The sequence below is a fragment of the Myxocyprinus asiaticus genome, chromosome 22 (assembly GCF_019703515.2).
Source record: "Myxocyprinus asiaticus isolate MX2 ecotype Aquarium Trade chromosome 22, UBuf_Myxa_2, whole genome shotgun sequence".
NCBI lineage: Eukaryota > Metazoa > Chordata > Actinopteri > Cypriniformes > Catostomidae > Myxocyprinus > Myxocyprinus asiaticus.
The window spans coordinates 34,274,176-34,300,075 of NC_059365.1; the positions used below are offsets into that span (position 1 = coordinate 34,274,176).

General features: G+C 39.1%; 1 protein-coding gene across 1 annotated transcript in view; it reads left to right on the forward strand.

The window, feature by feature from the left end:
* The window catches only part of LOC127413114 (catenin alpha-1), a 138,448-nt gene that overhangs the window by 78,453 nt on the left and 34,095 nt on the right, over positions 1-25,900 (forward strand). The window contains exons 10-13 of the mRNA XM_051649983.1: positions 14,319-14,411; positions 14,729-14,885; positions 16,117-16,317; positions 19,174-19,325. Coding sequence (XP_051505943.1) covers positions 14,319-14,411; positions 14,729-14,885; positions 16,117-16,317; positions 19,174-19,325 — 603 coding nt within the window. The remainder of the gene's footprint in view (positions 1-14,318; positions 14,412-14,728; positions 14,886-16,116; positions 16,318-19,173; positions 19,326-25,900) is intronic.

Sequence of the window (25,900 nt, forward strand, 5' to 3'; positions counted from 1 at the left end):
AGACTGTATGCGCCCACCCGACCAGATGTGATGCATTCCATTCAAAATTATGATGACTATGATGGCCTTAATAAATTGAGGGTTAAGGCCTTTGCGCACCAAATGCAAATTGTTTGCTGTGATTTCTTGCTGTGATTTAACATTTTGAATAAAAACAAATAAATAAAAAAAAAAAAACTAATCCAATTAAGCCATTCACACCTGGAATATTTGCGAACTGACATAGCAAGTTTTCTTTTTTTTTTTTTCGCCTGTCAATGAAATGCCCTGACCAATAAAATATGAGCTTTGGATTATGTGTCAGGAGCCTTGGAAGTTACCAAAACCAGTGCAACGGGTGGCACTAAAGCACAGAAAGCCATTTTGACCACACTGAAGTAACTCCTGGGAATAAATCCTGATCCAGCATTGAGGATGTGTATTTCATTTGCATCAAATGCATAAAAAAAATAAAATAAATAAATAAATATTGTCATGAGTTTTCTTTACATGCAAATTATATTGCTGCATCACTGCCTTGCACTCCTTATAAATGAACTCTTATCTGATGTGGAATGTTTTAATAATGTATTCCATATTGCTGTATTTTTTCCTTTGCATTTAATTTTATGTGAGTTCTCTTATCTCTAATATATATATATATAGTGTAGGCACGTACGTACGTTGATTTTGAAAATATGACTGATCATCTTTTATTTAAGGGTAGTGATCATATGAAGCCATTTATTATCACATAGTTGTTTGGCTCCTTTTTAAATCATAATGATAACAGAAATCACCCAAATGGCCCTGATCAAAAGTTTACATACCCTTGAATGTTTGGCCTTGTTACAGACACACAAGGTGACACACACAGGTTTAAATGGCAATTAAAGGTTAATTTCCCACACCTGTGGCTTTTTAAATTGCAATTAGTGTCTGTGTATAAATAGTCAATGAGTTTGTTAGCTCTCACATGGATGCACTGAGCAGGCTAGATACTGAGCCATGGGGAGCAGAAAAGAACTGTCAAAAGACCTGCGTAACAATGTAATGAAACTTTATAAAGATGGAAAAGTATATAAAAAGGTATCCAAATCCTTGAAAATGCCAGTCAGTATTGTTCAGTCACTTATTAAGAAGTGGAAAATTCAGGGATCTCTTGATACCAAGCCAAGGTCAGGTAGACCAAGAAAGATTTCAGCCACAACTGCCAGAAGAATTGTTCGGGATACAAAGGAAACCCACAGGTAACCTCAGGAGAAATACAGGCTGCTCTGGAAAAAGACGGTGTGATTGTTTCAAGGAGCACAATACGACGATACTTGAACAAAAATTAGCTGCATGGTCGAGTTGCCAGAAAGAAGCCTTTACTGCGCAAATGCCACAAAAAAGCCCGGTTACAATATGCCCGACAACACCTTGACACGCCTCACAGCTTCTAGCACACTGTAATTTGGAGCGACGAAACCAAAATAGAGCTTTATGGTCACAACCATAAGCACTATGTTTGGAGAGGGGTCAACAAGACCTATAGTGAAAAGAATACCATCCCCACTGTGAAGCAGGGTGGTGGCTCACTGATGTTTTGGGGGTATGTGAGCTCTAAAGGCACGGGGAATCTTGTGAAAATTGATGGCAAGATGAATGCAGCATGTTATCAGGAAATACTGGCAGACAATTTGCATTCTGCACGAAAGCCGCGCATGGGACACTCTTGGACTTTCCAGCACGACAATGACCCTAAGCACAAGGCCAGAAAAAGTTGATGGTTCTAGAGTGGCCATCACAGTCTCCTGACCTTAATATTATCAAGCCACTCAAACGTGCGGTTCATGCAAGATGACCAAAGACTTTGCATGACCTGGAGGCATTTTGCCAAGAAGAATGGGCAGCTATACCACCTGCAAGAATTTGGGGCCTCATAGACAACTATTACAAAAGACTGCATGCTGTCATTGATGCTAAAGGGGGCAATACACAGTATTAAGAACTAAGGGTATGCAGACTTTTGAACAGGGGTCATTTCATTTTTTTCTTTGTTGCCATGTTTTGTTTTATGATTGTGCCATTCTGTTATAACCTACAATTGAATATGAATCCCATAAGAAATAAAAGAAATGTGTTTTGCCTGCTCACTCATGTTTTCTTAAAAAATGGTACATACAGTATATTACCAATTCTCCAAGGGTATGCTAACTTTTGAGCACAACTGTATGTATGTGTATATATGTGTGTTTGTGTGTGTGTGTGTGTATATATATCACACACACTGGTGGCCAAAAGTTTGGAATAATGTACAGATTTTGCTCTAATGGAAAGAAATTGGTACTTTTATTCACCAAAGTGGCATTCAACTGATCACAGTGTATTGTCAGGACATTAATAATGTGAAAAATTACTATTACAACTTGAAAATTTGAAAAACTTGACATTCTTAAACTACTTCAAAGAGTTCTCATCAAAAAATCCTCCACATGCAGCAATGACAGCTTTGCAGATCCTTGGCATTCTAGCTGTCAATTTGTCCAGATACTCAGGTGACATTTCACCCCACACTTCCTGTAGCACTTGCCATAGATGTGGCTGTCTTGTCGGGCACTTCTCACGCACATTACAGTCGAGCTGATCCCACAAAAGCTCAGTGGGGTTAAGATCCATAACACTCTTTTCCAGTTATCTGTTGTCTAATGTCTGTTTCTTTGCCCGCTCTAACCTTTTCTTTTTTTGTTTTTCTGTTTCAAAAGTGGCTTTTTCTTTGCAATTCTTCCCATAAAGCAGGGGTGTCAAACTCAGTTCCTGGAGGGCCACAGCCCTGCAGAGTTTAGTTCCAGCCCTGCTCCAAAATGCCTCCTTGTAATCTTCAAGCACTCCTGAAGACCTTGATTAGCTGCTTTAGGTGTGTTTAATTAGGGTTGGAGCTAAATTCTGCTGGACTGTGGCCCTCCAGGAACCGAGTTTGACACCCCTGCCATAAGGCTTGTACCCCTCAGTCTTCTCTTTGCTGTTGTACATGAAACTGGCGTTGAGCAGGTAGAATTCAATGAAGCTGTCAGCTGAGGACATGTGAGGCATCTATTTCTCAAACTAGAGACTCTGATGTACTTTATCCTCTTGTTTAGTTGTACATCTGGCCTTCCACATCTCTTTCTGTTTCTGTTAGAGCCAGTTGTCCTTTGTCTTTGAAGACTGTCGTGGACACCTTTTGTATGAAATCTTAAGTGTTTTGGCAATTTCAAGCATTGTATAGCCTTCATTCCACAAAACAATGATTGACTGAGTTTCTAGAGTAAGCTGTTTCTTTTTTGCCATTTTTGACCTAATATTGACCTTAAGACATGCCAGTCTATTGCATACTTTGGCAACTCAAAAACAAACACAAAGACAATGTTAAGATTAATTTAACGAACCAAATAGCTTTCAGCAGTGTTTGATATAATGACAAGTTATTTACTAGTACCAAATTAGCAATGTAGCATGATTATTCAAGGATAAGGTGTTGGAGTGATGGCTGCTGGAAATGGGGCCTGTCTAGATTTGATCAAAAATTACTTTTTCAAATAGTGGTGGTGCTGTTTTTTTACATCAGTAATATATATATATATATATATATATATATATATATATATATATATATATATATATATATATATACACACACACACACACACACACACACACTCTCAACTGGTCAAAAGTTTTGAAAAAACACTTGACTGAAATGTTTCTCATGATCTTAAAAATCTTTTGATCTAAAGGCATATGCTTAAATGTTTGAAATTAGTTTTGTAGACAAAAATGTAATTGTGCCACCATATTAATTTATTTAATTATAAAACGAAAATTTAATAATAAAAAAAAATAGTTTTTGAAATTGATGACTTGGACCAAATAATAAAGAAAAGCAGCCAATAAGTGCCCAACATAGATGGGAACTCCTTCAATACTGTTTAAAAATCATCCCAGGGTGATACCTCAAGAAGTTGGTTGAGAAAATGTCAAGAGTACATGTCTGCAAATTCTAGGCAAAGGGTGACTACTTTGAAGATGCTCAAATATAACACAGTTTTGATTTATTTTGGATTTTTAGTCACAACATAATTCCCATAGTTCCATTTGTTATTCCATAGTTTTGATGACTTCACTATAATTCTAAAATGTGAAAAAATATAGATATAATAAAGAATGAGTGTTTCAAAACTTTTGACCAGTTGTGTGTGTGTGTGTGTGTGTGTGTGTGTGTGTGTGTGTGTGTGTGTATATATATATATATATATATATATATATATATATACATACACACACACACACACACACAGTTGAAGTCAGAAGTTTACATACACTTAGGTTGAAGTCGTTAGAACAATTTTTTTTTTTTAACTTTCCACATATATAATATTAGCAAACTAAGTCATTTAGGACATCTTTGTGCATGACATGAATAATTTTTCCAACAATTGTTTACAGACAGATTGTTTCACTTTTAATTGACTATATAAAAATTGCAGTGGGTCAGAAGTTTACATACACTTAGTGAACTGTACCTTTAAGTAGCTTGGCAAATTCCAGAAAATGATGTCAAGCCTTTAGACAATTAGCTTCTGATAGGAGGTGTACTGAATTGGAGGTGTACCTGTGGATGTATTTTAAGGCCTACCTTCCAACTCAGTGCCTCTTTGCTTGACATCATGGGAAAATCAAAAGAAATCAGCCAACACCTCAGAAAAAAAAATTTGGACCTCCACAAGTCTGGTTCATGCTTGGGAGCAATTGCCAAATGCCTGAAGGTACCACGTTCATCAGTACAGACAATATTATGCAAGTATAAACACCATGGGACCACTCAGCCATCATACTGCTCAGGAAGGAGATGCATTTTCTCTCCTAGAGATGAACATATTTTGGTGCAAAAAGTTCATATCAATCCCAGAATAACAGCAAAGGACCTTGTGAAGATGCTGGAGAAAACAGGTGGACAAGTATCTATATCCACAGTAAAATCAGTCTTATATCGACATAACCTAAAAGGCTGCTCAGCAAGGAAGAAGCCACTGCTTGAAAACCACCATAAAAAAGCCAGACTACAGTTTGCAAGTGCACATGGGGACAAAGATCTTACTTTTTGGAGAAATTTCCTGTAGTCTGATGAAACAAAAATTAAACTTTTTGGCCATAATGACCATCGTTATGTTTGGAGGAAAAAGGGTGAGGCTTGCAAGCTGAAGAACACCATCCCAACCATAATACATGGGGGTGGAAGCATCATGTTGTGGAGGTGCTTTGCTGCAGGAGGGACTGGTGCACTGCACAAAATAGATGGCACCATGAGGAACGAAAATTATGTGGATATATTTAAGCAAAATCTCAAGACATCAGCCAGAAAGTTAAAGCTCAGTCACAAATGGGTCTTCCAAATGGACAATGACCCCAAGCATACCTCAAAAGTTGTGGCAAAATGGCTTAAGGACAAAAAAGTCAAGGTATTGGAGTGGCCATTACTAAGCTCTGACCTCATTCCAATAGAAAATTTGTGAGCAGAACTGAAAAAGTGTGTGCGGCCTACAAACCTGACTCGGTTACACCAGTTCTGTCTAGAGGAATGGGCCAAAATTCCAGCAACTTATTGTGGATGGCTACCCAAAAAGTTTGACCCAAGTTAAACAATTTAAAGGCAATGCTACTAAATACTAACAAAGTGTATGTAAACTTCTGACCCACTGGGAATGTGATGAAAGAAATAAAAGCTGAAATAAATCATTTTCTCTACTATTATTCTGACATTTCACATTCATAAAATAAAGTAGTGATCCTAACTGACCTAAGACAGGGAATGTTTTCTATGATTAAATGTCAGGAATTGTGAAAAATGAGTTTAAATGTATTTGACTAAGGAGTATGTAAATGTCTGATTTCTACTAATATATATATATCTTTGACTTAAAAAAATCATGGATCTTTCTACTATAAAAACTTACTGTAATTTCAGAACTCAAATTAATCCCCAATTGCTTGTGAACCAGTTATAATACAATTCAAGCTTTGCAAAGGAACTGTTAAGTTCCATTCATGTATATTTCAAATGTCTGACTATTTGATAGTTTATGGTGCAGACATCCTATTTACACCGGTCACTTCCGTTGACACACCACAATGGCTTGAGGCTGTCTACACCAGGCACTTCGAAACAGTTTCTAAACAGTTTGTGGTGTTAGCAGTAGTAGCGCCAGCACATGCAGCGCAAAATGGAACGGGACATCTGTTTACTGTCAGCGCAACATGCCGCAATGGACGCTTCCATGGTAGACAGCATCATTGATTATAATGGGTATTAATGTTTTTGACACGACAGGACACAACTCTCGTGTCTGGTGTAGACGGGGTGTGAGTGTTAACAGTTGTACTTAAAGGAATAGTTCACCCAAAAATGAACGTGCTGATAATTTACTCACCCTCAGGCCATCCAAGATGTATCTGAGTTTCTTTCTTCATCAAAACAGAATTTAAGACTTTTCATTTCAGGCCTCCTCCTTTAAACAATACAGGTGAATGTCCTCCATTTTTTTGACAGTCCAAAATTTATATTTAGGGTGCATTAAAATAATCCACACGACTCCAAATAAACAAATAAAATTCTTCTGAACGCAAACGATTGATTATTTTTAGAAACAAAACAATACTTATATACTTTTTAACTACAAATGTTTGGTTCCGTACATCTGTGATGTGCGCTCATGAGGGATGATGTAAGCTCGTTGGTAAGGTCACACGTCACATGGAGGAAGTGCGTCCATATGTTCAACAAAATCAAACACCGTAATGTCAATCTGGGGTTTGGTAGCAAACCTCATCTTACATAACCAACAACCCTCAACATTCTTTAAAGCTTAATTTTCATTTCATGATCTTTCTATATTTCTCAAGGGACTGCATGCTTTAACATTGCGATTTGTGATTGGCTTTTCTCTTGCAACAAATACAGTCCATTGCAAACAAGTTGAAATATCATTACACTGCCTCTAGAGGGTGAAATGTGACAGTCGTTTGCGAATATCAGAGAAAAAATAATGTTTTAATGCAACTCAAATTTCAAATATATTTAAACTTTGACCCAATTTTCCAATAAACTTTTGAAGCCAATGATTACCAGACAATTCACATGTATGTATCCCAGTGTGAGCCGTGTTCTTTGGAAAATTCAACCATAACAGAAGAGGTAATAAGGCCTGTTGTGATTATTAAATAATCGTCTGATCATGGTTATTTGATCTAACCTTGGTTATTTAAAATAACCATGAATATTGTGCACTTCAAATTCCAATCACATTTTATTGCCCAAATAAGGGAATTTTAAGCCAATATAGAAATGGCATGAATGGCGTTGTGTGTCATTCACTCAAACTGTTCCTTGAGGGGCAGCAAGATTTTTTATTAAATAACAGGTACATTGAGTGTCTTGTTAGTCATTTATTTTCATTTAAAAGCAACAATTTAAATTGCATCCACTTTATTAACAAAGCACATTAACTTGAATCACATGATATCTGCCTTTGATCTCGAAGCGGCTGATCCACTATGAGAAGTGAGAACTGTCCGACTTGACAGCACATATATCACTCCTCCTCTGACTGCACCAGCCTGCTCTCGTCTGCTTTCAAGGCGAGGTGTTTGGCATCTCAAATGAGCCTAAGAGCAGTTCCTGTCCAGAAGAGCGTGTGAAGCGCTTCACAGTTCATGTGAAGTGTTCTGATGCACGCGCCGTCCGAAGAGGTTCGCGCCACACTCCCGCAAAAATATAAACGAAGAAAGATAAACTTTAATAGTGAATGCAAAGTTCTCCGGTATCACTTTAATTTAACGATAGTTAAATGGCAAATGTTTCTGGTCAAAGCGGGTTCATTCAGGCATTGTTAATGAGTCAGTGACACAGAGGAGGAGATATACGCTTACTCTATTTCTGTGGAGTGATAAAATGATGAAAGGAAATCTCAAAGGATTTGCTTCATGAGAAATAAGGGCTTGCGTGTTTAATCAAAGAGCATTAAAATAATGTATGAAAATGAAGAAATTAGGACAGAAGTATTTTACTATTGCTTAATATAATATTATTTAGTATAAATATACTAACAATATTTTAATGAGTTCCAAAAACAACAGTGTAAATCTAAAATTGAAAAATACTTTTAGAAATTGAGTATTTCTAAAAGTATTTAGAAATATTTTTATATCAAAAAAATATTTTTGTCATGTCAGTTTTAAAGCCTTAAAAGGAAACCAGATATAATTATTTATTATTTGATTTATATATTTGAAGTTAAATATATAAAAATGACTTCTTAAGGTGTATGAAGCGCACATGCACCTTAAGAAATATGAACATTTATATGACAATTCATGAATCATGAAAGCCCTAAAAGAGACAATTAAACATTGTAGCCCTCAAACAGGCAATTAATTGTCATAATCGCAATTATTTGTTTGACAATTAATTGTCAGCCAAATTTCATAATCTTGACAGCCCTAGGAACTTTTTGGAGTTTGTGCATATGATAAACACATTTAGTTGTACAACAACGTCAAAGGCACATTATGACATTCAGACTACAAAAAGTTATGTGTGGGCCCTTCTGTAAAATTGCCCTTCGGTGACACTCTTTGCAACATGCTTCGTGTGGAGTTCAAAGTGACTTATGTTAAGAGGTATGTTGAAGCCCTGATGCAATCATGAGAAAGGGACTTCTGACACACAAAGTCTGTGCTTTTCTTCATGATCCGAAGATACATTGCTTTTGTGATGTGATCCTCTGCACGTATCCCCAGTTTATCTGTGTGAGAAGATCTCCACTGACCAGTGTTAAAGGAGTCATAAGCTACTTAAGCAGGAAATGAGAATCTGCTCACAATGAGAGTTTGTTCCTCAGCCTGAATCTGCTTGACATTTAGCTGCAAATGAGTCCTGCAGTAGATGTTAATGGAGCTTCTTGAGTTCCTTCTTTTTTTTGGGGGGGGGTGATTTTTCCCCTTTTTCTCCCAATTTGGAATGCCCAATTCCCAATGCGCTCTAAGTCCTCATGGTCGCATAGTGATTCGCCTCAGTCCGGGTGGCAGAGGACGAATCCCAGTTGCCTCCGCGTCTGAGACAGTCAACCCGCGCATCTTATGTGGCTTGTTGAGCGCGTTGCCACGGAGACATAGCGCGTGTGGAGGCTTCACGGCACCCACCGCGGCAACCACGCTCAATTCACCATGCTCCCCACCGAGAACAAACCACATTATAGCGACCACGAGGAGGTTACCCCATGTGACTCTACCCTCCCTAGCAACCGGGCCAATTTGGTTGCTTACGAGACCTGGCTGGAGTCACTCAGCACGCCCTGGGATTCGAACTAGCGAACTCCAGGGGTGGTAGCCAGCATATTTTACCACTGAGCTACCCAGGCCCGAGTGCCTTCTTTTGAACCTTTGGAACACAGAGTGTGCAGCTGTTCTATGGCTTACTGTATGTGCCAGGCAGCTTTTAAAAGACAAACTCACCCCTCCATTGACCCAGTAGTGTCACAGAGGGGTGAAATACCAGCTGCACTGATGGGATGTTGCTCTAAGAAACAGCAGCCTCAGGGAAGAAGCTTGAATGAAAATATGTTTGTTCTGTCTGAAATTATGCAGAGCTGCATGCTTTGATTTGATATTTTGATTGTTGCAGGTCAAGCTAGTTAGTGTAAGACTTTTTTGTTTCCCCAACCAGTTATTCACAACACTTAGTTCATAATTGAAATTCCAGCAATGGCTTGAACAAGTGTTTAATTTAGTACATAAATATATTAAATATTTATGCAGAGAATTTAAAGTGTCAGAATATAATGGCAGTGCTTAACAAAAACATTTTTTAGTTAAAAGTGAAGTATGTAACTTTTTTTTTTTTTTATATCAAAAAAATATTCTATCCCAGTTTATTATTCATTGGCAACTATAAGTAAGCTATACCTTCCCCAAAAGAATAAGCACTGAGCCTCCCAGGCACTCTCAAAACATTTATGTTTTATGCGGCCCACTCAGCTCAACCTATAGTGTGAGTTTGGGGCTTGGCTACTTGTAGAGCCGCGGGAATAAGAAAACATGCATTTACTAATGTTAACAAATAGAACCTTTTTGAAGTGTTACCGTAACTTGTCGTGCACTATTTGTGTGCAATCAGCTTTTCATTTCTGGCCTCACAGATGATGAAATGGTTGAAAAAAGAGAGTAACCGAGTCAATTATTAAAAACACTACTTGAATATTGCAAATTGAGTTTTGTTTGCACATTTGTCTGCCATGAGCAGAGCATAATACTATAATTTCCCTCTGAATCTCTTACCAAATCTCGCAGTTATAATTGAGCCCACTAGGAGGGAGCTGTGGATGTGTGTCGTCGAGGTGTGGAATGAGACAAGTCATGATGGCGCCTAGTGTCGCATTAGCAATATTCATAATATTTTTATTATTTTTTAATTCTACTCTATTGATATTCGCTTCTTGTTGGAGTCATGCAAATTAACAAACCATATGACCACTCCATGAGCTTAATACAGGGACAATACCCCAGGAGAAACCTGGAGTTAAGTGTCTTGATCAGGGCACAATGGTGATAGCTCATGGATCTCTCTGCATGGGGAGCTTTCCAGTAACCCTCATGTTACCAGCCATGAGCCTTATCCACTACACCATACTACCCCAGTTTATTGTTTCAGTATTTGATTTGAACAGTCTGTCATGCTGCAGTGTGTGGGGTGTTTTCTGCTACTACACTGAGCTCGCTTCAAATTTACACTACTGTGTTCTACATTTTTTTTTTTTTTCCTCTGCCGACACAGCCAGTTCTCACATGTTACGCAAAGCTAGAAGATTTCCATGCAGTCCCACTACACCAGGGCTGCACAGTTTTGTTCGCATTTGCGATTAAGAATTATAAAATGCGAAACATTTTTAATCAATTCACACGTGTGTGATGTGTCATTCATTTCCACCCCAGTAGGAGCTTTGCAACAAGGAAATTTACAATTAGTCTGATGTCTGCTTTGCTATTACAACATCTCAAGTGCTTAAACTTTAGCTGGTTGCTGTGGAGGTGTTGTCAGGGTCGTGGTAATGTTGACTCTGTTGCACTCGAGTCATGCATTACAGTCTATGTACAAAAAATAAAGCAGCAGAAATTGATGCAAATAATTCTTTTTTTTTTCTTTTTTTTTTTTTTTTCATCAAAGTCTGAGCATCTAGTTGTTAATTTCCAAAGGACAAGCTTAAACACTGGTTTCTGAGATTCATTGAAACACCATAGTGGGATGCGTTCCTCTAATAGGCTAGTCATATTAGTGGTTGATGGATTTGGGATTTTTATTCTTAAACCATTACAATTTTCACTCTCAATCACTTTATTAGGAACACTTGTACACCTACTTATTCATGCTATTATCTAATCAGCCAAACATAGGGGCAGCGTTGCAATGCATAAAATCATTCAGATACGGGTCAGGAGCTTTAGTTAATGTTCACGGCAACCATCAGAATGGGGAAAGAATGTGATTTTGACCGTGGCATGATAGTTGGAGCCAGACGGGGTGGTTTGAGTATTTCTGTATGTTGATGAAGAACTCCTGTGATTTCTGACCTCCTGGGATTGTCACACCCAACAATCTCTAAAGTTTAGTCAGAATGGTGCCAAAAACATCCAGTGAGCGGCAGTTCTGTGGATTGAAACACCTTGTTGATGAGAGAGGTCAGTGGAGAATGGTCCGACTGGTTCAAGCTGACAAAGGCTACTGTAACTCAGATAACTACTCTGTACAATTTTAGTGAGCAGAATAACGTCTCAGAATGCACAACATGTCGAATGGCGGTTGGGCTACAACAGCAGAAGACCATGTCAGGCACTTTATGAACCAAAGTATTCCTAATAAAGTGCTCAGTGTATGTGTATGTATATTAAAAAAAAAAAAAAAAAAATGTTTATTATCAAAAGTAATATTGTTTTAGTTTTTTTTTTTTTATTACGGAGCAGGAAATACAAATTCTAGGGTGGTGGTAGGGTCAAATGGCCAGTCATGGAAATTTTAAAGGGTGTGTAGCACCATGATTTATCTTTTGATGAATATCTACAGTTATATCAATATCTATATCATTATAAGGAATAAGTCATTAAAAATGTTGTAGTCGTAAAGGAGTGATTCTTCTCTGTAAAATTACAATAAAATGACTCCTGCCCCAAGTAATGACATTTTGGTTTGAGGTAATGCTTGTGCAGCCAATGCGAGGCAGCAAAACCATTGCCGTTCCAACAATTTTTCAGTTCCTTGCCTCAAATCTGGCCTCTTAAATAGATGCAAATAATGTCTCTATTTGCAACGAATGTTTGGGGAATCGTGAGTAAGAAGGGAGATTTGTCGGTCAATGTGACAGTTTACTCTAACAATATAAACGTCGGCAATAGGGGCCACGTTTGCTTACCTCAGCACTCTGGATTTCAGCGGACTGTGGAGTTTCTGAAAGTGTCTGGCATATTTGCCCCTCACTTTCCTGAGGAAACAGCAGCACGGCACAGTGGTGATTTAATCATCTGTAGGAATGCTGTTAGCCATCATCCTGTGAATTATATGAAATATATTCCCCATGTGGGGAGAAGACCACAGACCTCAATTTCAGGCCTAGCTTTTGTTTTCGCTTAATCCTCTGGGGCCCTTTTTTCTGTCATATTATTTTACCATTATATCAAATAATCAGATGAACAGCTGACAGCAGGTGTGTGTTATATTAAAACTGATTGAGGTAAAAGTTTATTTTGGTTTCGTTTACTGTTCATTTGTCATGTCCAGTGTTTCCCCTAGGATTTTTTCAGCAGCGGTGCTGTTATGCGCGAGTCCACGAGCCTGCCAGACCCGTATAATGCGTATTGGTCGAGGAGTAGCTTAAAACAGGGGTGTCAAACTCAATTTCAGCCTTGGCCACGTTAGGGTTTATTTGTGCCCTCAAAGGGCCTGTTGAAAATGCAGCACCACCTGCTTTGGTAGCACCCATGCAACTACCAATAATATTACATGTTATGTGCATTGAAATGCGCATTTGACTGTACAGCATTGATTTTGAGGTTGGGATGCAGATGAAAATTATGATATTAACAACGATAACATCCTAAATTTTGTGTGGCTAAATTGAAATATTCTGACAGTGTGATTAAGTTGGGTCTTTACAGATACCTTTCATCAGGCTCCTACTAATTAAACTACATTGTCATGTCTTGGAATTTCTGAAGGCAAACAAAACAACTTACATTTTCCTACAATCAGAGAGCATTACAAGAGTACAGATTTTATACAGGTGGAAAACTGATGGCTTGGTCCATAATAATTATAAAAATTTACCATAGTCCTTCCATAGTATCCATAGTTTTAACAATGATATTTGTCCATGGTAACCATAGGTAAAATCATGCATGGCTCATCACTACCATGATTAGTTACTATGGTTTCTATATAAAGAACTATGGCATTTTTGTAATGAAAAACAGCAGTCTAAATACATTTAGAAAGTTTTTCTGCCACAACTACCATAGTTAATACAGTACAGTTAGTGTTACTACAGTAAATATGTGGTACATTTTTGTATGTGACAGATTGAAAGCCTTCTAATGTGTTTTCTCCTGTTTTCTTTGTCAGTGCTGTTTAGAATGTGGGGCTGTTTGTTTTAAACTAGTTTCATCACTGAGACATAAGAGTTTTACAACAGACAATTCTGTACCACATTCAAATGGGTATCACAATCCCCTCTGCGCATCTCACTCGTTCACAAGCGCATTTAAAATAGTCTGTGTGGTTGAGGCCAGTCCACAAATTACTGCACCTGCTTTGCGCTCGTGCTGCTTTATTCATGATTAAGCCGTGTTGAAAACTGATCCGTGTAGCGCTGTTTCATTATGCTTTTGAAATGAGCAAAATGCGCTCCAAAACATACAGATGACAGGGGAAGGCTCATTAATATACACGAGGAAAGCGCTAATGGATTGTTCAGTGAAACGTTGCAATCCCCTGCCGTCCTACGTTTCAGAAATGAGCTCTCGGGCCACTTGAATTGAAGCGAGTTTGATGTGTGTTATGCAGTGACGTCACTGAGTATGCGCGTGTGTATGGTGGGGTCTCTTTTCACAGTGTACAAAGTGCACAGCTGACTGGGGCTGGCAAGCATTGTTTCGTCAAGGATATTAAATGAACCATGCAAAATCACGAGCGGCTCTCATAATTCAGCAGTGATGCAGCAAAATGCATATATGGGAAACACTGATGTCACTAAAAGCTGCATTGTGTTCTGTTTTAGGTGGCTAACCTTGCATGCTCCATCTCCAATAATGAGGAGGGAGTGAAACTGGTGCGGATGGCCGCTTCCCAGCTGGAAACGCTTTGCCCCCAGGTAATATACGCAGCATCTTCCGGATGGCCCTGTGGCATGTCCACTCCACCCTCAATCCACTGCAGCTCTAACATCTTTTTAATCTGAGCTCCAATGACTCTCATTCATCCCGGGGCTTTGAACTGCACATGTAGCTCTCCAGCACAATAAACATGGCTTAATCTCAATTGTAATCTGCAAAAATGAATCATACTGTATTTGTGGAAGAGGGAGGGAGATGAAAAGAAATGAGCTCTGATAATCAAATGAATGCAACCATGTTTTCGGTTCTCTTGCATCTTAAAGGCGGATTAATGCATTGTTTGTGGTAACTGCAGGTGATTAATGCAGCCTTGGCCCTTGCTGCCAAGCCTAACAGCAAGGTGGCCCAGGATAACATGGACTTGTTTAAGGACCAGTGGGAGAAACAGGTGCGAGTGCTAACTGACGCTGTGGATGACATCACTGCTATTGACGACTTCCTATGCGTGTCTGGTAAGTCACAAAATATCAAGCATGGTATTGGCTCCGAGACATGAGCTTTGTCGAAACCAAAAGCAGCTGCCTTACTGCCCAGTCAGTCAATAACTTAACAGACAGTGCGCTGTTTTTGTATGTAGGTAACTTCAATGGAAGCTGTTTTCGGGCTGCTTTGCAAGGCACATTATCTAGATCAAGTTCAAGTCATGTTTAGACATAACCAAGCTAATATTTAACAACTACAATGCTTATTTCTTGGTAGAAATTGAATCATAAGTTAGAATAAGTAAAACAATGGACATTTATGAATTTACTTCTTTCAAGGCTCCGTTAGATGCCATTTTTTTTATGCCACAGGGTGGTGCGATATTATTAGCAGAGAAGGATACATCTATGAAATTTAGTAGATGATGGCATCTTCGAAAGAATTTTACACAAACATTGATTTTATATGTGCCTTGATGCTTTCCAACCACTGTATGCTGTCTGCGAAGGCAGCTTTTTTCACATTTTTGAAACAGCCACTGTTCTTGACACGTTTCTGCATTGTATAAATGTAATTTATTAAAGCTTTTTAAAGCATTTCTGACAAAGTATGATTCAGCAGTAGCACATGGAAACCACTCCCCCTGATGACATGTCATGAAGAACAAGCTTTTAAAAGCATTAAGATGTTTTTCAACCTGCTCTGAATGGTGCTTAAATCCGCTTAAAGGTTTGTATCAAACCTAAAATGGCTTTATGCAGAAAGAGGTGAAAAGCCTTTTTCATCAGTAAATGACGGCACAGGTTGAATCCCGATCATGGGCTGTTTAGTCACCGCATTTAAAGAAGTTGACTGGCCTCTCTGGAGCTGACAAAAGCACTTCAGTGTCAACTCTGCTGTGGAATTGACATTCTATCGCATATGTTAAGACTCACAAGCCCCCTGTCAGATGTGGCCTTTAGGCTGACTGAAAGCCTTCACCTCCAGTCAAGGACAGATTATAATTTACTGTGTTGATTTGCATTTTGTAAACACCCATTACTAAACTGTCTGTGTGTTTGTAATCTTTTTTTGCCTGCCCTTGTGATTTCCGTTAATGTTCTTAAGTCAGGGGCAATGTAAATACAGCATGAAGGATGAGAATTGCATGTCTTTATGCATGTGGTTAGTGCTCTAGTCTATCCAGTGCCTTGTTCTTGTGTCGCATGAGTCATTTCAAACATGGTCTTCTCTCTTTGTGTTTCTCTCTTTTTGCTCTAGAAAACCACATTCTGGAAGATGTTAACAAGTGTGTCATTGCCCTGCAAGAGAAGGATGTTGATGGGCTTGATCGCACCGCTGGAGCCATTCGAGGAAGAGCTGCACGTGTAGTCCATGTGGTCACCTCTGAGATGGACAACTATGAACCTGGAGTCTACACCGAGAAGGTTCTGGAGGCCACCAAGCTTCTCACTGATACAGGTACAAACAAGATCAAACTCTATAGATCTGAAATTATCTATGTCTAGGAAGATGTACATAGCTGATGCAGATTTTTAGATTATTCGTATAAAATAACCAGAAAATGTGCTCCATATTGAAATCTGTTGTTTCAAATCAAATGCCCATAAGAATATACTATTTTTGGAGATGATATGTGTTTTTTTTTTTTTTTTTTTTTGTTTTCTATTTAAAATCCATTGTTCCTGTTTCATGTCAGAAAATGCTACACAGGCATCCAGAAATGGTTCTTCTGCCATCTGGGACTGAATTTCCTTAAGTGTGTTTGCAGTGGTTTGGTATGAGAATGTTGGTTAAAAATAAAAGTAACTTCATCTGTCTACACTGGCTTTGTTAGAAAGAGAAAACGTATTATACAACAGTTAGTTCTGGTCCCCGAATCTGATTGGACGGGAGTCGTTACAAGAGTGCTAATAGCTTGCACTATCAGCACTGGGACACTTTACTGTTTGTATCACTGCTTGTGTTTGTGGCGTTCCAAGCGTGTTAGAGCAGCTAGATATGTGAATTTTCCTTCATCCCTGTGACATTAAAGATTTGAGCCAGCAGGTGGCGACAAAAGACCGCCTTGTGTGTGCGCTATGAGCGAGTTGAGCTGACATTGACACTGTATCAGTCAGTGCGAATTTCTTTTAAAGTCATCTGGAATTGTCTCTCACTCCATACTACTACACTATAGCTGAGAAATAGTTAAACTAACAGCTTGAGTGTTACTGCCAATCACAGCGGAGAGTCACGACAGATTGAGTAAACAAACACGCTCAGGGTGCCTAGCTGATACGTTTCCAAGATGGGAGAAGATGGAGCTTTCTGTGTCGGTGTCAAAATAAGAGTTCCCCAAGAAATTTATGATATTGAAACTGGAGTCCCTTCATTTTTTTTCTCTCCGACAACAGAACACTTGAACGTGAGTGAAATACTTGTAGGATAATTCCAGTTGCACGTATGGCAACATCACTCCACGATTGGAGTGGATTAGTACCCCACTACAGCTGAGGAATAGGGTTAAACTAACAGCTGCAGCATTACTGGTAATCACTGGTAATCACATGCTCTCTGTCTCTCTCTCTCTCTCACACACACACAATTCTCCAACAACTTGTTAGAAACAGCCCAATCTGGCATTAGGAGTTCTAAAGTGTGGTTTTCTAATTAGTAACGGAGGCTTGGGCACTTCTTTCAAACTAGCAACGGCAGATCCTGTGGCATAAAGTAGTTCCACAGTTTTTTTCTTTTCTTTTTTTGGGGGGGGGGCAGTCAGTAGTTTTTCCTTTTCTTATTTAATTGTTTGTTGAACTGTTATATAAAAGCAATATAACATCGCTATCATGCTGTATTGTCCATCTATCAGCTTGTCTGTGACTACCTCGTACCTACGCCATAGCGGGACATACCACACTCTTGCTCGTGTGATATTGCTTTAATATTACTTACTTCTGCTAGATAAAGTGTAATATTACTTCAGTGTGGTTACATAATAGCATTTGAATGCCATCAGGAACCTTTCTAAGACTGAAATCACTGAGATTGTTTATTCCACTGGGACACAGTGTTAAGATAATCCATTTCATTGCAGGACCTTCTCTTGGGAAATGCTATGTCACATCTTGTGTGCTCAGCAGAGCTGTGCTATATTATTAATGGCTGGGCTGTATGGGTACTAAAAAGAATGAGTTACGTCACTAAAGATTGCTTTAATTACTTTTATACCTTCTTTGGCCTTAAGCTTGTTTATGCAAAGCCCAAATCTTCAGTCTCTTCAGTTTATCTTATATCTTACAACTGTACTTTCCAGTGCAGTCCTGAATTGTGAATGAGAATGGGTATTAATGTAGATGTGCTTGGTGCCCATGGGGAAGGACCATTATTTTATGGCTGAGAGGTAGTGCAAAGCAGGTGGGCAGGCTCTCCAAAGTGCTTGAGCAAACAGCAATAGAGCATGTTAAATCAGGCACCTCATTCCACCAGATTTCACCAGATTTAAGGGTCTGGTCTCAGATCGCTTAGGCTAACTACATTTGCCCAGTGCTCACTCTACCCAAATTTTAACAGGAAATGCAGTAGCTAGGCTAGCTGTAAGAACGATATTCCAGCCATAAAAGCTTTTTGTAAGCACCACCCAAACCCAGTTAATTATTAAATGGGCAATCTGTTTGTTCGGTTTACAACTACTACAAAAAAAAAAAAAAAAAAAAAAAAAAAAATACATTAAGGAACTAAATTAAGCATTAAGCACTCCCTGCGGTCCCCAGGCTGGACGGTATTAGTATCTGTTGTGCTCACTCAGAGGAAGTTGAACCATACGCCACATTAAGTATCCTCTGGGAATACATCAGCTATGAGCACTGTTCTTGCACAAAACAAAGGAAGTCCCCCCTCCCAGCAAGACTCTAGTTCTGTTTGTGTGCCTTTTGAGGTCTCTTTGCCACCTGTCTTGTGATTGATTAATTTAAGGTTGCCTCTGGATTAAGTGTACTCATCTGCCAGTCTTGGCGTCAAGTAAAGCCTGATTAAAGGTTTGCCCTGAGCAGTCATTAAAATCCACCAACACATCCACCATGAATTTCTGTGTTTGACACAGCTGTGTTGCACTCGTTCCAAGTCGGATGAAGAAAGAGTGTCGAAATTCAATTCATCAGATCTAATTTGACTTTCTACAGGCAGACTGTCTTGATTGAATTGTGCTTTAGCTGACACATATTTGCGACGTTGAAATGGAATTATTCCCAGCAAAATTAATCTCCTAATATGTTTTTTCATTTCTAGATTACTGCTAAAAGTTTCTGACCTTGCTGTTTGTCCTTTGTGTGTTTGCAGTGATGCCACGTTTCACTGAGCAGGTAGAGGCAGCTGTAGAGGCCCTCAGTGCCAACCCCAGCCAGCCAGTTGACGAGAACGAGTTCATCGACGCCTCACGTCTGGTGTATGATGGCGTGAGGGACATCAGGAAGGCCGTGCTCATGATCAGGGTAAGAAGTAAAAGATTGTTTCTCTTCCTGACATTAAAGAGCATTGGAATATAAATTACTTATTCCCTTTTTTTTTTAGCTGTGTCAACCACAAATGTCTCCAGTGCACTCTGAAGTTCATGCACTTTCATTCTTTTCAGCCCTTTTATCTTTTTTTTTTTTTTTTTATATATATCTCCCATGAGAGCTTGCAATATTAAGGTAAACTCCAATTAGATGAATCAAAACACTGTTGGTATAAGAGGGAAAGATAGGGCAGAATTAATTAGTGGTCTGCTCAGTGATGATATAAATGACTCAGAATAATACTTAGACTGAACGGTTTATGTACATGTGTGTGTGAGAGAGAGAGCACAATATGCGGATAAACTGCTGCCTTATTAGTATGAATTTCTTTTGGGCAATTGGTAACCTAATTGAACAGATTTCCCTCACCATGTGGCCTAATATGGGAGCTGTAGTTGTCTGAGGGTTAATGGTCTTTGCCTGAGCAGAACTGTAACATCGGACAGATGGTTGCTAGCTTGCAGTGAAACGGTAGCTAACAGTCTGACAATGAGCAGACAACAGTTCTCTCCTGCCGTGTGGGGAAACGAGGAGACCCTTAAGTCTGCTTGCGCCAAGCAACTAGGTTAAAGGCTTTAATTGAGGCAAATACCATTTCATAGTTCCAGACTAACGAGTTTTCAATTAATTGCAAAGATATTGTACTGTGAATTTGAATAATTGGCTCATGAGGAAGTGTTTTGGAATGTATTAGCTCCTTTAGTTAAAGCAAAGACTGCTGTCATGACCTGGATAATGAAGCCATGATTAAAAGGAACTTTGGAAAATGGGCATAGACAATACACACACGTGTATCTTCTATTGGTGATTTTGCTCTGATTTAAATGATGCTTGTCTTCATCACCTCTGGCTCTCTTCACTTCTTTGCAGCAATTGTATGCGTGCACGTTGTTTGCAAAACATCAAACATCTCTGTCCTTTCAAACGTCAAACTAATGAGAATTTGTATTGACTCCAGTTGGATGCAGACGAAACTACACATCCAACTTGTACTGAGGTTTTCATTAATAACCGAGGGCTTGAATTGGAATAAACACCAGATTAGATGGGGCACCCATTACACTGTATTTGCATTATAAGTAATTGATTTTAGAAAAGAGATTTAATTAGCATTTTCCCTTATTTTCAGGTCCTGAGAGAGCTGTAGTGCTGCATTCATTTTCCACACTAGACATCATACTCTAGTTATCTAGACTGATTGAATCTAGGCCCTCTAGCAGTTAGTATATACTTTTGTTGTTGGTTTAACATGGCCAAGCCTTTAACAAGTCTTTACTCTATAACACTTAATTTCTTTGTTGACTTATAGATAGGCAAGCATGATTTTTGCTATCTAATTTGTTCTGTTTGGACTAGATTATATACAGTGCATCCGGAAAGTATTCACAACACTTCACTTTTTCCACATTTTGTTATGTTACAGCCTTATTCCAAAATGGATTAAATTAATTATTTTCCTCAAAATTCTACAAACAATACCCCATAATTACAACATGAAAGAAGTTTGTTTGAAATCTTTGCAAATTTATTAAAAATGAAAAATGAAAAAACATTTTCAACATGTACATAAGTATTCACAGCCTTTGCCATGACACTCAAAATTGAGCTCAGGTGCATCCTGTTTCCACTGATCATCCTTGATGTTTCTACAACTTGATTGGAGTCCACCTGTGGTAAATTCAGTTGATTGGACATGATTTGGAAAGGCACACACCTGTCTATATAAGGTCCCACAGTTAACAGTGCATGTCAGAGCACAAACCATGCCATGAAGTCCAAAGAATTGTCTGTAGACCTCTGAGACAGGATTGTATCGAGGCACAGATCTGGGGAAGGGTACAGAGAAATTTCTGCAGCATTGAAGTTCCCAATGAGCACAGTGGTCTCCATCCGTAAATGGTAGAAGTTTGGAACCACCAGGACTCTTCCTAGAGCTGGCCGCCTGGCCAAACTGAGCGATCGGGGGAGAAGGGCCTTAGTCAGGGAGGTGACCAAGAACCCGATGGTCACGCTGACAGAGCTCCAGCATTTCTCTGTGGAGAGAGGAGAACCTTCCAGAAGAACAACCATCTCTGCAGCACTCCACCAATCAGGCCTGTATGGTAGAGTGGCCAGACGGAAGCCACTCCTCAGTCAGAGGCACATGACAGCCTGCCTGGAGTTTGCCAAAAGGCACCTGAAGGACTCTCAGACCATGAGAAACAAAGAATGAACTCTTTGGCCTGAATGCCAAGCATCATGTCTGGAGGAAACCAGGCACCGCTCATCACCTGGCCAATACCATCCCTACAGTGAAGCATGGTGGTGGCAGCATCATGCTGTGGGGATGTTTTTCAGCGGCAGGAAATGGGAGACTAGTCAAGATCGAGGGAAAGATGAATGCAGCAATGTACAGAGACATCCTTGATTTAAACACCTGCTCCAGAGCGCTCTGGACCTCAGACTGGGGCGAAGGTTCATCTTCCAACAGGACAACGACCCTAAGGAGTGGCTCCGGGACAACTCTGTAAATGTCCTTGAGTGGCCCAGCCGGAGCCCAGGCTTGAACCCGATTGAACATCTCTGGAGAGATCTGAAAATGGCTGTGCACCGACGCTCCCCATCCAACCTGATGGAGCTTGAGAGGTCCTGCAAAGAAGAATGGGAGAAACTGCCCAAAAATAGGTGTACCAAGCTTGTAGCATCATACTCAAAAAGACTTGAGGCTGTAATTGGTGCCAAAGGTGCTTCAAAAAAGTATTGAGCAAAGGCTGTGAATACTTACGTACATGTGTTTTTTTTTTTTTTTTTTCGTTTTTTATTTTTAATAAATTTGCAAAGATTTCAAACAAACTTCTTTCACATTGTCATTATGGGGTATTGTTTGTAGAATTTTGAGGAAAATAATGAATTTAATCCATTTTGGAATAAGGCTGTAACATAACAAAATGTGGAAAAAGTGAAGCGCTGTGAATACTTTCCGGATGCACTGTATAGGGAATTATTTTTAAATGTTCCAGGGCCCTTGTTCCAAGACGACAATTTGTACAAAAAGATAAAAAAAAACACCTAAAGGTCTGGCAGTCGTTTTCACTGGGGGTCGTTAGAGTACCCTTTTTTAATATACCCTGCATACATTCTGAGATGGGAAGAAAGAAAAATTCCTACTTTAATGTTCACGATTAGTTACTCCCACTTCACAAGCATGCCATGTCAAGCTCACGCTTTTAGACAGAGCTTGAGTACTAGCCAATCGACCAACAATAGTGCCCAGTGGGCATCAACTCCCCTGCCACACGAGAACTCCACTATCAGAACAGACAAGTGTGCGACTAGGGCTACTTAAGATGGACAGAGTCTTTAACCTCAGTAAGTACTGTGTTTGCAGTCCTCGCCGGCCGCCTGTCACCTAATATTTGACAGTCAGGCAGCTCTCGACTCCCATTGAGGGGATGTCACCGGTACTAATGGCCCTTCCATAGCGCACATCCTTATAGATGCCAAATGGTTACTGTAGCCGGTAATGGCCCTGCCTGTACCTCACCTTACACACACTGCTTCAGGCAACTCACATTGTTTATTCTAATGCATGCCCACTACAGCCCCAGTTTGTAGACATGATGCATTCTCTTGGATGGCAAGAGTTGTCTGCAGTTTGTCTCGCCGTCACACAATAAATCATCTAAACTGGCGACAAGAATCAAATTTAACGTTAGCACCAGTTTATGTATCCTGCAAAATCCTTTTTGTTCTTCAGTGTGATTCTCTAGATCAGGAGTTCCCAACCATTTTTTTTTTCTGCTGAAACCCTATGGCCTGCATTACTTGGGCTATTTGACGTACCCCCTAAGATTTTAAGAACACACCGGACAGAGGTAGATTTAACAGTGCTCGTTGCTTATCTCACTTGCACAATAAGAAATGCATTTCTGAAACATCAAGACAATCACTTTATTGGCATAACTGCTAGTTATCAAAGAATAAAGTGTAAGCAAAAAGAAAAACAAATATATAACAGAATGTGATTGAACGAGAAAAACAATAATTACCATATACTTTTAACAAAATAAATATTTATTAAAATTAAGTGCTTAATATGGCTTCACCACTGTTTGCAGACTTAATCTTATGTAGCCAATATTTTGCTGCTGGCCTTCAGTAACAGCCCTTCAATGTCATCTCACTGATGTTTGTACAAATTACAATGTTTCTTACTCATTAAGCTTTGATGATAATTAAATTTCATACAAAGACTTCAAATTATTAGACTTTTGTTAAATGTCCAATCTGGGTTTGATTTGATAAATAAATTTGTCCTTAGAAGGCCTTTCTCGATCATTCACTGATTACAGTGTGTGTGTGTGTGTGTGTGTGTGTGTGTGAATATTGATATACCGGTGCTGCTGCTCGGGTACCAACTTTTCTAGCAAGTCTTTAGAAATCAGACCGAACAGAGTGAGGCCGTTTTAAAATCAAATTCTGAAATGCGAAATGTTTTCAGTTACATTTAGCAGGGTTCAGTATATTTAACTATGCTAAAAAAGGGCTCTGTTTGTTTAATTTAACATTGGCATTTTTATCACAATCTCACAAACCCCCAATAAGGGAAAACCCTGCTCTAGATATACCGCAAGACTGTTTACAAAATAAAGCACCACACCTAGCAGATCGGCCAACTTTTCTGGCATGGATGTTATTTTCACGTCATCTTCTGCAGCAGGGTTTTGGGATGCTTGAGGTGTCTTATTGGAGCAGCTGCAAAGTGAGCCAGTCAAAATCTCCTCATAAAAGGATTGTATTGACAGTCGGATAACCATGGCTTGCAGTGCTGGCTAAATAATACATCTGTATCTTCTCACATCTCATCCTCTCCTGTATCAAACTGAAATGCATTTTCTTGTCAGAGAGCCACTCCCCTTTCTCCACCATTTCCCTCTGCAAACAGGTCCCTCTGCTTGCAAGTGCATACTAATAGAGCAAGAGAGTTATAAAAGACGTATTTGGCATTCAGCGCAGGGATTAGAGAGCGAAAGAGTTACTTTAGTTCAGTACAGGGAAAATGCAGTTTACTCACTGCAACGGTGCAACAGATAATTTCTTTTTCTCTCGAAGAGACAAGTGAAATTTTTTACTTTTAACACTTTCAGTGTTACACTTTCACTCGAACGATGCATAGGCTGTATTGGTGGTTCTTGCTAAGGCAAGCATCACAAATATTGTTGCTCATACTTGGGGTTAGAAACTCTCCTACTAATTCTTCTCTGTTTATGGATATGCTGTGGATATTAATGATCCATCAAGTCATGTATTTTGAGGATGGTGTACTGTTACTTTTCTAAGAGATCAGACTAGGGATTTTCACCTGGCAGATGATTAAATGGTAAAATATATATATATATATATATATATATATATATATATATATATATATATATATATATATATATATATATATATTGACTATAGCTATATCTAATAACATCACAGAGACTTGGGTGGGCTTTTTGACTTAAGGCAGTAAGGAACCAAAAAAACACTCAGAACGTCTAACAACTAAAAACTACAAACCTTACACATTAGTGACTGCATAGCATTGCTTTGGCAACCACCTCTAGCAAGTTTTGCACTGGCAAGCACCACTTAGATTTCTTTTATTTTTGGCCTTTTTGCCATTTTATTAACAAAATGGACATTAGCACTCAAAGACCCCGTTTCCACCTGGTATTAAGATTGTTTCAGGTGATCTGATCACGTGTTCAGCCCTAAATACAAGTCTAAACGGAGTCTAAAACGTTTTGTGATCGGATCACACAAAACGCATGTGACCAGATCACATTTGAGGTGTAAACGCTAATCCGTCCTGTATGGATCCAGGCAGCAGTGAAGCGCCACCCCTCACCTGTCAATCAACTGCTGCTCTTAAACGAGTTTAAACTTTGCCGTTTATGAGTGGTTTTAAAAGGAAATAACCGACCGATCGGAAATTTAAGTGGATATATACACAATCACAAGAGCTTCACGGATCTTCTTTAGTGTGTCTGACACAGATGACAAGCACGTTGTGAATCATGGAGCCAAACACCAATTAATTTTGCCAAGAAATAACAAATGTATTAAATATTTAGTTATCAGACATAGGAAAGAAAATTTCAATTATAAAGGTGTTATGTGTTGTCTTTTTTTGTTTGTTTTTTTTTTCATTTTTCTCTTTCTCTTCCTCATCTTTCTCTGTAGAGCCGTCACTCTCTCTCATCTCCCTCAGTCTCGCTCGGTCCCTTTCTCTCGGTCTCTCCCCCTCGGTCTCTCTGACTCTCTCTGAAGAGCATACTCAAAACTTGGCGTATTTAAGTCCATCCATAGGAAAAACAATATAGGCTTCCTTTGTCTAAATCAGAGCCCCCCTAAAGCAGACCGCCTTAATTTGATCCAGATGTCTATGGACAGTTCCAAGTCTACCACAAGGTAATACAAAGAACTTATTCAAGACCCCCATAACAACTTAAATAACTGAAATGAACACGTGGCTGTAA